At 38.8% G+C, this 14,546-nt stretch overlaps 3 protein-coding genes and 1 long non-coding RNA gene across 5 annotated transcripts; 2 read left to right on the top strand and 2 right to left on the bottom strand.

The window, feature by feature from the left end:
* Positions 1-1,850: 1,850 nt before the first annotated feature.
* Positions 1,851-4,445, bottom strand: mitd1 (MIT, microtubule interacting and transport, domain containing 1). Of its 2 annotated transcripts, none has more exons than XM_032529275.1 (7): positions 4,149-4,445; positions 3,974-4,078; positions 3,377-3,513; positions 2,880-2,966; positions 2,655-2,767; positions 2,403-2,463; positions 1,851-2,271 (listed from the first exon to the last, which is right to left on the bottom strand). In XM_032529275.1, the coding sequence occupies exons 1-7, from the start codon at positions 4,291-4,293 to the stop codon at positions 2,176-2,178; spliced, it is 744 nt and encodes a 247-aa protein (XP_032385166.1). In that variant the 5' UTR covers positions 4,294-4,445; the 3' UTR covers positions 1,851-2,175. The 2 variants fall into 2 exon arrangements, with proteins under 2 accessions (XP_032385166.1, XP_032385167.1); XM_032529276.1 differs by having other exon boundaries at positions 1,857-2,271; positions 3,974-4,075; positions 4,149-4,443.
* A 179-nt stretch (positions 4,446-4,624) lies between these two features.
* Positions 4,625-13,311, top strand: LOC116697812 (uncharacterized). Its single transcript, XR_004334045.1, has 3 exons — positions 4,625-4,906; positions 8,757-8,760; positions 13,298-13,311. It is a non-coding gene; the product is annotated as an uncharacterized LOC116697812 (long non-coding RNA).
* On the top strand, positions 4,734-8,140 carry mrpl30 (mitochondrial ribosomal protein L30). Its single transcript, XM_032529282.1, has 5 exons — positions 4,734-4,988; positions 6,302-6,388; positions 6,644-6,790; positions 7,731-7,804; positions 7,942-8,140. The coding sequence occupies exons 1-5, from the start codon at positions 4,947-4,949 to the stop codon at positions 8,072-8,074; spliced, it is 483 nt and encodes a 160-aa protein (XP_032385173.1). The 5' UTR covers positions 4,734-4,946; the 3' UTR covers positions 8,075-8,140.
* Positions 10,985-14,374, bottom strand: txndc9 (thioredoxin domain containing 9). Its single transcript, XM_032529278.1, has 5 exons — positions 14,280-14,374; positions 13,051-13,249; positions 12,295-12,413; positions 11,470-11,724; positions 10,985-11,333 (listed from the first exon to the last, which is right to left on the bottom strand). Exons 2-5 carry the CDS (start codon positions 13,222-13,224, stop codon positions 11,213-11,215), a joined length of 669 nt encoding a protein of 222 aa, XP_032385169.1. The 5' UTR covers positions 13,225-13,249; positions 14,280-14,374; the 3' UTR covers positions 10,985-11,212.
* Between the last annotated feature and the right edge of the window lie 172 nt (positions 14,375-14,546).

Raw genomic sequence — 14,546 nt, 5'->3', positions numbered from 1 at the left:
AAATTGAAAAAGACACACACCTATAACCCATAATTAGCCATCTTCCAGCCCTGGTAAGATCCCAAATTCAAACCCAAATGCACCAGACACAGATGTGTTTTAATTGAGATGCGTGTGTTTTTAGAAATACATGAAGGTAATGTATGTAGTTTACTGTATGAGTGTCCATACATCACTGTTCTTTTTGAATGCATACAAATTGACCTTTGTTGCATGTTTCAACTACTCATTGGTAAATTGTCCAATAAAGTCAAGGAATAACCTAAACAGTAACAAAAAGGGAACCTTTTAGTAATACTGGTAAAAGAGAGAAAGCTATCCCACACATAAGTTTTATAATCAATGTGTTTCAATGGTGAATCCAATTCTCTAAACATTCACGCAGGATAACATTGAGAGATGGGAACACTATCTAGGCCATGGGCTACAATCAGGGCGAGGGAGGGCGGCAGGAAGAGAAAGGGAAACCTTTGCATCCATGTTTTTTGTGTCTAAGTGTGTGGCTGAGCAGCTTCTGTGATGAGGCTCCTCATCGCACAAATCCTTATCTCTTGCACCAGAATATAAACCCAGCCAGTGACATGTGGTTTACATGCAACCAGCAGCATGTTAACAGAACAATGTGGCATCTTGGATGTGGTTTCATTAATGGTTTTATTTCCTGCAATCTACACATAAGGCACACTAAGGGTATTTATTTTATCTTACACTGTGATCACAGCGGATGAGTTGTATTTCAGTATGTGAAAGCTGTTTGCACATAGGCCTATTTAATTACACTTGCACAAACTGCCTCTAGCACGTCAGCCTTTTGTACTCGAGGACGCTCATTGTCTGCTCTCAGAAAACCAAGGCAGCAATGTGTGTCACAGTTACTGTATAGTCATCTCTGGTTCATGTGAATCCCTGACGGATTATATTTCTTCCTTTCAGAGCCCAGATTAGGACGGTACACATCGAGATTAAGGGCGATAGATAATCCGATCACGGCGCTGTTTGAAATCATGCGGGTTCCCATTCATTCATACAAACTATTCCTCATGAAAAATAAATGAAGGAGATATTTTTTCAATGATTGTCGTTTTTTGTCATTAAATTACATAAAACTAAACTCATATTGGAGTTTCCTAAATATGAGTTTTAATCCTTTACAGTGTGCCTACATCCAGCAGCAGTTGAGATTGTTGTGTAAAGGAGAATAAAAAACAATATTTTCATATCAGGCCTTTCTGATCAAGCTGCCGCAACAGTAAGGTATTGTGGCGTTGCACATTTCAAGGAATTTAAAATATGGTTAATAATGTGTTGCTATTTGAATGACTAGGCAATCAATGCAATACAGTTCATCCTTGGAAATGGCTATTAATTCAAGAAAGTTCAATAGTGCTCAGAATAATGCAAAGTTTGGACATCCGTTCGTCCTAAGCCAACTCTATCTGCTGATGAAGCCCGTGTGATATGGTCAAAAGCCCAGGAGCAGGTTAGTAACTAAGCCTTGTGTTAAGATTCTTTTGAAAACTGGAAGTAGTAGTCTAGTTTTACAAACAAAATCTTCGGTTGACTTTCTACTAAATCACTATACACCACAAACTTAATAATCAGCTGCAGTTTGTGTGCTTTGCATACCAAGACACCAAAATCAGACTTACAGTTACTAATCTTGTAAAACTCCTTTTTATTAATATACTTTTTTTATGTATGATTTTTTTTTAGTTAGCATATTTTGAATGAGGACAATGAATATAAAGTAACTGGACAAGCACAAATCCTGGTTAAAATTGAATAATAACACACAGAGAAATGTTATATTAATAAAAGCACTTTAATGATAATTTTTGAAGGTTTTGATTTATTTTTCCACCAGATGGCGGTATAGCATTCTAAAAAGCAAATAGAAAAGTTTAAAAAAAAGTCTAAGAAAAGAACCCAAAATTACTCTTAGACAGTTTGACTCCAGGCAAAACTGAAGAAACCATACAAAATGATACAGTTGGTTGGAATTAAAGGCATACCAGTATGACAAAAAGCACATTGTAAAACCTGAAAATGCTTGTTAGAGTTGGCATAAGGCCGATCAACATGCACCTGTATGCTAAGGCCAATCCAACGACACAGCCGTGGTGTCTGTGTGTTTTGAGGGCAGGTATGTACCTTAAGATTTAGGCTTCATGTATCTCATAGTGTTTTTGTGTGTTTGGTGTGAAAAATGTCTACGTTGGTCTCTTGGCACTGCCTGAGGTCATAGTCACAATATCCAATAGAGAATCGGCCCTGGGAGATAAAAAGGAACACTTCTTACAACCAAAACTCAACATGTTGATACACAGACATTCATTCAGCACCGTTATTCTGACAATGGCAGCAATAGAGAAGGATGAATATGAATTAGTATGAAGTCTCACCTTAGGTCTCTTGAAGTAATCGAGCCCTCTTCCTATCTTGATGATCCAACCATTGTCAAACCTAAAAACACAATTCATTGTGGATTACTGCCATAAAGAAAGGCCCAATGACAGAGAGTGGAGTGCGGATGTAAAGGTAAATCCTATAACTCAGGCAAGAATTTCTTTAAAAAGAAGACACCATCATTTGAAAACAATTCCAAGGCTATACAGTGTAGTGATTTGGTATGAAATCCTTTGGTGCAGCTGTACCTGATCTCCCTGTCATGTATCGTGGAGGAGTACTGCAGATCCAGAGTCACTCCCTGAGCACTCAGACTCTCTTTCAGCTCAGCCAGAGCGCTGCTTTGCTGGCTACTATCCGCCTGCAGAACGGGATGAATGGCATAAAAACACCAACACTAACTGAACAGAAGAGACCGCTACGGCTGTTATGCATTCACTACATAGTGTGACCTCATTAGTTAAATAACCTACTTCATCCTGTGAAGTGAGGAGATGGATCTTTTTCACCGGGCAGGGCGCTTTCAGCAGCATCTCACAGTACCGCAGGAAGTTGTACAACTGTAGTGGCGAGGGGGGGAAAGGGGTTTGTTTGACATGTTAGAATGAGTCAATACAACATTATTTCTACCACATGGTAACAGATACCTTATTTATTAATATTGATTTATTTCAATGTTGAGCGATCCAATACCAAAGATTCTATTGTACCTTAAAATAATGTTTCCAAAATAGTTTAGTGGTTCATTAAGTTGTTGTAATGAGACATAAAAATATTGGTAACAATTCCCCTCTCAACCTATAGGGGGAACGAAGAGGAAAAGTGCTTTGGTGCCTACTGTAACGGTGCTATTTAAGTATCTAATGCTAATGTGATTGATTAAAAAAAAAAATGTGTGCTGCCAAATCCAGCTTGAAACAAAGAAGAAAAAACCTGCACAATAAGGTAATGATGAAAACTAAGATCTTACCTGGTGGGTGTGGCGTATGTATGGGTCTTGTACCCAGACCTCTGTGAGTAAACTGCTCATGTAGGGCTTGAACAGAGACTCGTAGCTGTAACCAGTAGCATCCTCTGCTATTCTAATCTGCTCATGGTATTTCCCATCTGCCAGGAGAGGTAGCAAGAAATAGAAGTAAGAGGTGTCACAGACAGCAGCTAGTAACAATCCCCCCCCCCCCCCTCTTCACACACAAACACAAAATTGATTTAACACAACTGTATTTAATGATATGCACCCTGTAACTTGCATAATAGGAGCTGAAGAAGTAAGAATGGGTAAGAAAATACAGAAGCAACTTAGGGCTCCCAAAATGTTTAGTTTTTAACTGTGCCATGTGAATCACTTGGTTTGTTGTTCATTTAATTTTTATATTTTTATATGCACCACTTCAGCCTTGTGTACACATACTGTATATATTCATATATTCATTCATTTCAAAATAAACGTCTGAAAAGTTATTTCAGTGGGTCAATGGGGACCCACAGAGGTTAATCCGGCCGTGGCAGGGTCAGACACACACTTCTCCCGGTTTGTTATTCATCCTTTGGTGGTTGCATTAATTACCTTCTTTCATCTGGTTCACATGAGCTTTGATTTGCTCTGCTCTGTCCATGTAGCTCTTTATCTTCTCTCTGTAGTGGCCTCTCTTTGAGTCATCTTTCACAGCTGCTGACAGAAGAAACCAAACAAAACTAAATGACGGTTCGTGTCGACATTATGCGACCTCTGCTGTATATACCTTTCATCGCGTCTATAAGCAGCTGGATGCCTTCCTGGTAGCAGACCAGAGACTCCTGAAACCGGTCGCTGTGGTCGAGCTCCACTGCCCGCTTCAGAACGGAGATGGCGGATGTCTCCATCCCTGACACATGATTTTGTGTCATTGTTGTGTCTCTCTATCCCTAGAGCTTCTATGAAACCAACAGGGTAATCATGCTTATCTACTGCCAGGAAAGAAAAAGAAGTTTCACCAGTGGCCCACCTTCCCAGTTGATTATTTAACTGTCTATGGTTGACAGCTCCATGAGTGCGCCACAAAAATATTCCCCGTAGAAACGTAACGGTGGAATAATGGTCCACGATGCTTAGACGGGTGCAGTTAATATAAACATACATTTTAAACGTCTATATTTTAATCATGTATTTATAAAAATGTAAACAGTACACTTTTTTTTTTTAAATCTCAAATTTAGTTTAAAAATAGTTCTAGGAACTTTGTCCTGGGAACATTTGCCACATCGGTGCAGTTTCAATGTAAACCTTCGAGGTTTCCGGTTGATGCATCCACGGAGGAGACAAAACAGACATGATGCTTACGGTTGCAGTTGTTTTTCAGCTCTTGAATTAATGTTGTACGTGTGAATTTGATGTCTATATAGTTACGTTCATGTTTTTATCCATAACGTTTGGTTTGATCCACGCGCTCATTTTGCGGTCAGCAGGGCTGGACGTTAAAGGTAACCTTGGCTCGCGTGACTAGTTTTTTTTGTACCTGGGGTCAACTGTCAAAACTAGTCCAACTACGGGAAAATAAGACATGGCGGGTGTCTGTCACGGTTTGAGCTCTTTATCAGGCAAGGTAAGAACAATATTTTCTTCATGTTTCAACTCTTCCATCCTGACAGAATCAAATAACGTGTTCTGTATTTTTTAAATTAGGACCTCTCAATGTAGATACTGTCCCCACTAACACAGAACGTTTAGGAAACGTTAGGGAACGTTAGTTTTTGGTTCTCTAAAGGTTAGTTCGAACCAAAACCAAAATCTAACGTTAGGGAACGTTAGGTAACGTTAGTTTTTGGTTCTCTAAAGGTATGTTCGAACCAAACCAAAATCTAACGTTTATGGAACGTTAGGTAACGTTAGTTTTTGGTTCTCTAAAGGTTAGTTCGAACCAAACCAAAACCTAACGTTTATGGAACGTTAGGTAACGTTAGTTTTTGGTTCTCTAAAGGTAAGTTCGAACCAAACTTAAATCTAACGTTCAGGGAACGTTCCCTTCTGGTTATAACGTTCCCAACCAACGGTAACGTTCCCCTGCGGTTGCACCGTACCTTCACACAACGTTCCCGTTTGGTTGTTTTTGGTTGTTCTGAGTTTTTGAAGTAGCATAAAGGTTTGCTGTCACTTGATTTAAATTCACTCAAAAAATATTGGACTTAAACAATCTAAGTAAGATAAACAGCATAGCAAGATAATCTATTTATTTTAAGGCTGATATCAATTTAGCTTAAAACAGTAGGCTACTTTTGTGCTTGAATTTTTTTTATAACTGTATTAGTGAAAATAACAAGAATCTATCGATAGAACAATTTTCACAACTAAGAAAATTCACTTCTTTAATTTAGTTTGCCAAACTAACCAAAATACAAAATACCCCCTTGTGCAGGTATTTTGTATTCAAATGTGAGAATTTACTGCATTTCTTTGTCTTAAAACATAAAGTAAGCGGTTTGGTTTACAAAACATTTTACGATATTTACCGAACTCTAATTAGCTGCTATGATGCTGAAAGTTGCACAAAAAATAGTCGGTGATAAACTGTCTCTGAGGTCATTAAATTGTAAATAGAGGACGCTAATTATACGTAATAGGGATACATCCTCTGGCTGTTTTTAATTGTGTTTGACGAATCACAGTACTCAATCACGTTGTTGCAAAAGTTAAAGCATTGTCCAATGCCCTCAATGGCTAAATAAACCCAGGGATATTAAAGTGATAGCCACCACAGTATAAACCTGGCAAAATCTGACAGTTGACAAATGTATATTGTCTCTCGTCCTATCACTCCAACCCCACAGGACACTGCATTTATGTCCTCCCATAATAGAAAACAAATCTCTCTTTAAGCCAATGCCAATCACCCCTCTCTGATTTTACTCGCTTTTACAGTTCCTGTCAGAAGCTATACTTTTGTCACCTTGCCCGTGGTTTGTGTCTGCACGCAGCAAATTTACCAAAGCAAGAATCCCAAAAGAGGTAAGTATCAAGTCAAGAGCCACAGGCTCGCTGTACAGTATGTCATTAGTTGCATGTTAGTTCGCAAACATTTTGTCCACCATACCGAATTTAACTTCCTTAGTAGTTTAAGTTAGATTGTACTCACATAGTATATATTGGTAATATAGGTAGATTGGATCAGTTATGGTGCTTTGTTCTGCACTTCTAAAGTAAATTAAAGCATCACTCTGGCTCATTCGTTCTGTTCAAACGATTTGTCCTTTTTCGTCACAGCTTTTTGCAGAGAGATCAAAAGAACATGAGAAATATGGGGGAGATCCAGAGCAACCTCATAAACTGCACATAGTGACACGAGTCAAAAGTACGATGCGCAGACCGTACTGGGAGAAAGAGATGGTGAAACATCTTGGGCTTGAGAAGGTACAGCTTTCGTGCTTTTGTGCCGTTCCATTCAACAACAAAGAAAATGTTTAGCATTAGATTTGGGAAATATGATATTAACATGTATTATTTAGGACTACTTAGGTGTTAATACTAGGGCTGTAACGATATGCAAAATAAACCGGTAACGCCATCGGAGGAATACCGTTACTTATGTAAAACATTACGTATGCTAAATGTTCAGTGATTTTTATGACTACAAAATAAGTCCCGCAATAAGCATTATACACCGTGGCTGTTAAAGCTATAGCGTGCAACTATTTTTTATTGTTGGACGTCCGTTTATAATAATAATAATAATAATAATGTATACTTTATTAATCCTGCATGGGGAAATTGCAATGTTTTTAATCCGTTGTTATTACACACCGGCCTGAACTACACTTACAAGCTTACTTACTTTGGCCCATATGGGGACTTGAACCAGCAACCCTCCGGCTCCCAACCCAACTCCCTACTGAGCAACCTACAAAGCAAATTTAGCCTATAAGCTTAACAAAACTCTGTCTTTCTCAGTATGGCTACCTTTAGAAAAGGGTGTAGTCTGGCATCTTTAGTGCACAGAAGTTCGAAGACAGAAGAGTCTGTTTTTTTTTTTATTCCTCTGTGTCCTCCTTGGCTACAAGCATGGAGGAGGGGCGGGGGTGGTGCCATAGGTGGTGCTCCTGCACTGAAGGCTTACTTCATGTGGATGCAACATCAGTGTTGTCATTACTTAGTATTCCCCATGAGGGAGACATAAAGTACGTGCTGTAGCTTTACCTTGCCTTGTAGACCGACAAAAACTGCTTTGGGATGATCCCTAAAATAGTTATCTGTGATTGTATCACATGAAGCAGATGTAGCATCCATCCACTACAGAGACCGATGGAACGTTTATTAAAACAACTCTGATTTTCCTTTTCTGTTGTGTATTTAGGCCCATGTACCTGTAATTCACAAAAATACTCCTGCAGTCAATAGCCAACTGAAATTCGTCAAGCACCTTGTCAGGTAAGATTAATGTAATATCTGCCTTACATGAATGGTCGTCAAGTCTCTGCTAATCGTGAAAGCATTTGTCTGGACGTTTAAAAAGACTTGTTTGTATAATTTCTTGTCCATCTATCATCTCTCCGGGGTTCATTCAGGATCCAGCCCCTGAGGACGCCCTATGGACTCCCCGCTGAACAGGACATGGGTGACACCTACATTAACAGCAAAGGAGAGTTGATTGTTCGTCGCCTCCTCCAACCTGTAGACCCAAAGGCTATCGAGTCTTAGCTCTCCTTTCAATCATATCTATAGTTCAATTGTTCGTAAATATCATTAAAAATCTTGTGCTCCATAGCTTCCTGTTTTGGTTCCATTAAACTAAGAAACTTTGTTTGGTTTAATGGGTTCTACATTTACTCAACAAATGTTCATTTAAATACACACTAATCAGTCATACAGATTACAAATTAGGACCAGATGATGATACAAATTCTTTATTAAACAACTTGTAAAAACGGAACATTTAGACCTTTCAAAATGAAATGCCGTCTGTTTCCTTTTCGTTGGGTTCTACCTTTTCTCAGCTTCACTCACACAGGCGTTTATTTTAACATTTAGACAACTTTTTAGGACTGTAGCTGTGTCGATTCTGTACTACATGCAAATTGTTTAAAGGCATCAGCTATATCCGCTTATCCTTTAGAGCAGAGGTCTTTGTTTGGGCCAAGGACCCCTAACCTCAAAGAGTTTCGAGCAGGGACCCCCTTTCAGTTTGTAAACTGTTATATAAAATTTAGTTGCATAATGAACTGGGCCTACAATAATGTGTAGTTTGGCCTAAAGCCTATACACATACCCTTTTATGGTGTCCTACAATACTAAGCTATTAAAACAATTTACATATTCATATATCATGTTTTTAATGTCAAACAGAGTAAATCAATAAGCCTAACTGATGGCTACCTTACAGGCCAGTAACCATATGTTGTTGAGGTTGTTAGTTTTACAGGAACAAGCCGATTTATCTTTGCCAATAATATGTCAGATTCATGTTAATATTTTCAGACATTTTATGTTGCCCCTTATGAGGTCATAAGGGGCGAGGTTACCTCCCCTTTCTCTGATCTGCCAGATTAGCCAATCTGAGTTATAATTTTCTCAAATGCAGAGCAGGATACCCAGGGCTCGGTTTACAACTATGGCCATCTCTAGCAACTGGGGGACCTCGTATTAATGTCAAATGTCATGGCACCTTTAAAACAATCATTTACACCTCATTCTTATTGGTGCGTTTTTTGGGGACCACACAAAATTCTCAGTTATTCCCAATTAACCTTGATCTGAGCAGAGCTCTAATCAGCCAGAATGCTTGACACCTGAACCAACATTAAAGGGGAACTTCTCCAATTTTAGCACTTCCAGGGAAGAAAGGTCTAAGAAAGACCGTGTTTTACACCCATACTAGCAACTGAAGCAGTATGCTGCTACAGCCACTTCTCTCACAAGTACCTCAACTTTATAGAAGAACTATACAAAATCACAGAAGCATATTTTTAAGCCTACATTAATCAAGTCATACTCTTGCTACAAGGAAATGTGATGTAAAAATGAATTCTGATGCTAAAAGATGATTTTGGCAATCGGGCACGGCGTCATGGGTGGGCCTGACGGGCCTAGGCCCACCCACTTTTCAACAGGCCCACCCACAAATTTTCATTAAAAAAAATAATATATTTTAATTATAAAGAATTATTAAAAAAATAGCAAATTATCTCATAATTTGTGCTAAAATAGTCTAAATCTTAAATAGTTTATAACTTAATTTAAAAAAAAGTTGTTTGTCTATTAAGTGACAGTGATCTGCGCAACATTTCCAACGCGCTAATAGACTCTCAGCTTAATAAACACTGGATTCCACAGTGACACAAATGGCCTCATGGCATCTGCAGCAGTCCTGATGTCTCCTAGCCTTCAGACTAATGACATATGCAATGAGGACGTTTTCCCAAACACCCATGCTGAACGCGTCTTTTCCAGTGTCAACCGGATTAAAACACCAAACAGGAGCACCATGCTTACGTCTCGCCTTATGTCTCTGTGTCTGTTGACATAAGAGAGCTTATAGTAACTCTCGACTTCGATGAAATCATTGATATTTTCAAGAGCAAACCCCGCCGACTACTGCTGTAATTTGTGTCAGTGTGTGTGCGAGGCGACCTAAAAACTAAAAAAGCTATACATGTTGAAAGTTAGTAACATAGCAGAGAGAAAAAGAGGAACGGAGTCGTTCCCTGTTCGCTTCTTCTAGGCCTATTTTAGCAAGTTTAGTTGTGTACCATGAGGGGATAAGATTAAGGTATGTGAAGGCTACTCTGTATTGAGATATATTAAAATAATCGATTACTAACCCGTTACAAATCTACAGGCGCATTTCTATTTCTATATCAGCTTGTTACTGTTGTTCTTTTTCCCTCATGGGTTCCCCTTGTTATCGTCGCTGTCTGTTGTTAATGTGATTTATTTCCTTTTGTTAAATATGTTTATAACATGAATCACACTTAACAGTTTGTCTCTTTCGGAAATAACTTGAGTTTTACACGACAGATGACGTCAATGAACCAGTTCTGTGCCCGAGTGTTGAATGAAAACTGTTGGGCAGTGTTGTTGATCTGTAGTGTTGAAAACATAAAAACAATTAAACAGAATTGTGAAATATTCGGCCTCCTGTTACACGAGCAGAACTACATTATGTTCTGGGGAAATATTAAATGCCTGACCACTATTTCAGTCTATGGAGCTTTGCGTAATAGCGCAGCCAGGTATGGTGCGTAATGGAGATTCCAATGCGCTCCTCTCTGGGCAGAACCAAGGAGAGCGGTCCGATAGGGTCGTCCTATACAACCAAACGTTTGTACAATGTTTTTTTACAACATATTTAAAGAGCATCAAGCTATTGAAATCTCTATTATGTTAGCACAGATAATATAACAGTATAGTAGTCATTTGTATTAGGTTAAACAGTGATTTGATAACACGTTTTAATTTAAGGCCCATCCAAAACTGGAATCCTGGCGCCGTGCCTGTTGGCAATCATGCATCAGGGTTTCTGTTCAAACACCAGACTCACATGGTTACAAGAAAACACATGAAATAAAAAGAACTACCCAAATGAGCACAGCCGTAAGTGCATGTGTGTAATTTTTGTTGTTCAAATGTAATTCATTAGATAAGGCTGAAGCAAAAAGCGCTTTTATAAAAAAAAATTGGATTTGAGATGTGGTATATTAAAACAAAATCTCATGAATGGAAAAGTCACAGAGAAGAGGAATAGGAAGAGGAAGAAAAATGAAAGCGGGCTGTCTGCTAAACTTATTTCCTTTAAGGAGGTAGCCCTGAGAGAGAGAAACAGATGACGGTTGGTGCTTTTCAATCATCTTCAGAATCAGAATCCGAGTCATAACCTCCCCCTCTGATGGTTTTCTTCTCCACCTTTGTGAACTTTGTGCCCGACCTCTGTGTCATTGTAGGAGGCTCCATCAGGTTACCACTAGAAGAGATGAAAAAAATAAATAAGTAAAAGAATGTTTAAATCAGGTTGCATATTGTCTTTATCAGCTCATTAATGTGATTCTGTAGCTATGACGTCTAAAAAGGTGAAGGCGGGAGTCTACTGTACGTCTCACCTGTAGTTAATAACATCTGCACAGCCCAGTCTCCATTCAAGCATCTCTGTGGAAAACTCATCTGTGTTTCCCAGGTCAGAGAATCCAACCACGTAATCCTTTGTTTTTCCATCTAATAGCAAGGCCAGCGTAGGAATGACCTTGATCCGCAGCCTCTCTGTCAGAAACGGGGCTTTTTCCACATTCAGTTTGATGAATTTGGTCTCAACGTGCTTCTTTGCCAAGATGGCCAAGTGTTTGTCAAGGATCTTACATCTTTATGTAGGGAGCAGAGGACAGAATGACAAGTTCAGCTAGCAACAGTTACTAAAATTAAAAAACAAAGAAGAGATCTAACAAATAAAAATAGGATAATTTTAACAACAATAATAAAGTAACACAATGAACTAAAAGCTGAATGCTAGTAAATGGTACGGTGCTGACTCCTGGAAGTGATATTCTTATGCTTTTATTAAAAGTGACTAAATTAGGGGCTGCAACTATAGACTTACGCAACGGATGTTTTGTTCTTTTAGACGTATTATTTAGTATCAGGGCTCTAGCCATTATTGTATGTGTGCCATCTGTCAGTGCAGGGGTCACGGCCTGGTGCAGCTGCCCAGTAACAGTTAGCCGTATGTTGTTAGCAACGTGTTGAGGTGTTGAGCTGATTGGTAAACGTTATCTCTAAGAGCTTTATAATCTGCACAGCATAAATCTTCTGGCAGGTTAATGTTCTGTTGACTAACAAACGACAAATCCTTTTAGCACTAGATTCAATTTCTCAATCGTACAGGTCAGTCACTTTATTGATTTAAATAAATACTAGCTATAGCCTAGACTTACCTGAAGGTAGAATTTTTGTAGAAGTGGCAGACAACGTTCTTGCTATCTTTGACCTCGCTGAAAAAGTCTTTCTCACTTGAGATTTCTCTGTACTCTCCATGGCCTTTAGACAACCACTCCTTAAAAACAGAGAACTAGGGTGAGTAGCAGAACAAATCTCAAACAATAGAAAAACTGGCTTTACATGTGAGCATGAAAACATTTTTTTTTGGTTGGCTAATTTGGAATTTGTGTCAAAACCATTTTCCCCATCAAAGATTACTTGTACTCCAGATGTATGGACAAACTCCAAAGCAGGACTTAGTCTATAAATCACCCCAGGGTTCCCACCATGGTCCTTAAAATTAAATTACTTTTCCAAAAACACTACAAAACAGGTTTTCATTAAAAAAAGATTTGCTGTTATTCTAAATGATTTCTAAAAGGGCTCTGTAAATAAAACTGCATCTTTATAGTGGCTCTGCGAAGACACAATTTTGTTAATTGTTCCAGAAATCCGGTGACAACTTGAATAAGGCCACAATTAAGCTGTCACATGATAACAAGTCGCCTCCAAGAAATAATTATTACTCGCCATAGCAAGCTCCAAGACACCATTTACAACAGTGTCATGGATATGTTAAAACGTTTGCAGTGGGTGTGGTGTGATATAAACGTTGCACTTGCTGTATTAAGTGTATTTACTAAATGGCCCAGATAATGTAATCTGCTTCAGAAACTGAATATAAAACTGTTAAAACAAGACATCCCACATACCTGCTTCTGTTTCTGTGCTTTTTTAAGCGCCTCTAATCGCTTCTCCTTCAGTCTTTCCATATCATCTTCATCCATTTCATTCAGTTTGCTCAACTGTGCATCCACCTTCTCCTCCACCAGCTTGGCTGAATGCTCCAAGGCCTTTGTTATGAGGTCAATTGATTGGTTGGCCATGGTTGCCGGCTTAAACTCTTCAAATCTGGGGTAAAAGAACAAGTACTGTAAACTGAGACATGGCAGCAGACAGGTTAACAATAAAGAAACCAGTTGAGATTTCCCCTGGCCATAATTGCATAAACATGCTGCAAGGATAACAATTAGGCTACATGAGAGACAAAAAATGTTTACTATGAAAATACACTGTCTGACTCGGCTATGCTGTCTAATGCAAAGCTTAGTGTTGATTCAATTCCATAGTCGTTTCGGGGGCTGTAGATTGTGATAATGGTTAACTTTACTGCACCACATGGAGACATGTTTCTAATATTAAGTGTAAAAATGTTGAAGGGGTTCAAAACTGAACATTAGAACCATCATGACATGAAGGTACCGTTAAGGTTTATGACAGGGCTGTAGTACTGCAATACATTTTGCAAGGTGTAACGTTGTCTAAGCAATTGGCATCTGTAAACCCTGGCATGATTGCAACCGCCCTAACATGAGCAACGAAGCAACTTTGCTACTACGATAACAACGTACGTAGCTAATGTTACTGCCCACTCATTGCGAAAAACGATGCGGTGAAAGCGGTCGGACTGAACAGCGTCTTTTAGGTAACGCTAGAGACAAAGCCTTGGTGACAACTGGGCCCACCTTATTTTCACAACGCCGGTTGTTAGCCATACCTTATGGCTCGTTGGCTAGCTGCATTAACGTAACTTAGCTAGCTAACTACACTTGGTTGTGATCGTCTTATCTGTTCGACATTTCCTCTTTCGCTCTTTGCAGCTAATAATTACACGCCAGTCAATCGAAAAATTAAGCTAGATGCTAACTCCTGCCAATAATCCACGTTACAGTCAGACCATAATAACGTTATATTAGCCTGCTAAGCTAGCTAGCATTAGCCCTGCGAATTCCCTATAGCTAGCTAGCTATGTTAACGTTAACACCTAATTCTAGTATGGACAAGTGTTTGAGATGGTAATTAACGTCATTAATGTGTGGTTTTAAATTAAAACATGCTAATGCATAACCACACTACCGCCAAATGAATGGGTTAACGTTACCTGATAGAACTCAACGAGACTTCTGTTTGTACGTGATATACAAACGGTTGCTGCGCATACTGCGGATGTGACGTCACAGTGGGCAAGTTTGACGGTAAACCACATCCGGGCAATTCATAAAATAAGTTTTAAAAAATGCTTGTGATGCATGTTTCCATAAAGCTAAATCTTTGCATTGTATTTGAAAAAATCTATATTTAAAATCATGAAATTATTTAAGTATTTGCTGATTTTATTTATTTATTTAGAGCTCAAATGTCAAACACC

This window comes from Etheostoma spectabile, chromosome 11, assembly GCF_008692095.1.
Source record: "Etheostoma spectabile isolate EspeVRDwgs_2016 chromosome 11, UIUC_Espe_1.0, whole genome shotgun sequence".
Lineage (NCBI taxonomy): Eukaryota > Metazoa > Chordata > Actinopteri > Perciformes > Percidae > Etheostoma > Etheostoma spectabile.
This window is presented reverse-complemented; position numbering and strand designations above follow the sequence as displayed.

Coding starts and splice junctions, on each gene's coding strand:
- txndc9 (XM_032529278.1), bottom strand. CDS start 13,224: ATGGCCAACCAATCAATTGACCTCATAACAAAGGCCTTGGAGCATTCA. Junction 12,414..13,050: donor AAGCACAGAAACAGAAGCAG/GTATGTGGGATG, acceptor TCTGTTTTTAAG/GAGTGGTTGTCTAAAGGCCA. Junction 11,334..11,469: donor GCAGATGTTATTAACTACAG/GTGAGACGTACA, acceptor CATCTCTTCTAG/TGGTAACCTGATGGAGCCTC.
- mitd1 (XM_032529275.1), bottom strand. CDS start 4,293: ATGACACAAAATCATGTGTCAGGGATGGAGACATCCGCCATCTCCGTT. Junction 2,967..3,376: donor ACATACGCCACACCCACCAG/GTAAGATCTTAG, acceptor TCGCCACTACAG/TTGTACAACTTCCTGCGGTA. Junction 2,464..2,654: donor ATACATGACAGGGAGATCAG/GTACAGCTGCAC, acceptor TTGTGTTTTTAG/GTTTGACAATGGTTGGATCA.
- mrpl30 (XM_032529282.1), top strand. CDS start 4,947: ATGGCGGGTGTCTGTCACGGTTTGAGCTCTTTATCAGGCAAG. Junction 6,791..7,730: donor AACATCTTGGGCTTGAGAAG/GTACAGCTTTCG, acceptor TTGTGTATTTAG/GCCCATGTACCTGTAATTCA. Junction 7,805..7,941: donor TTCGTCAAGCACCTTGTCAG/GTAAGATTAATG, acceptor GGGTTCATTCAG/GATCCAGCCCCTGAGGACGC.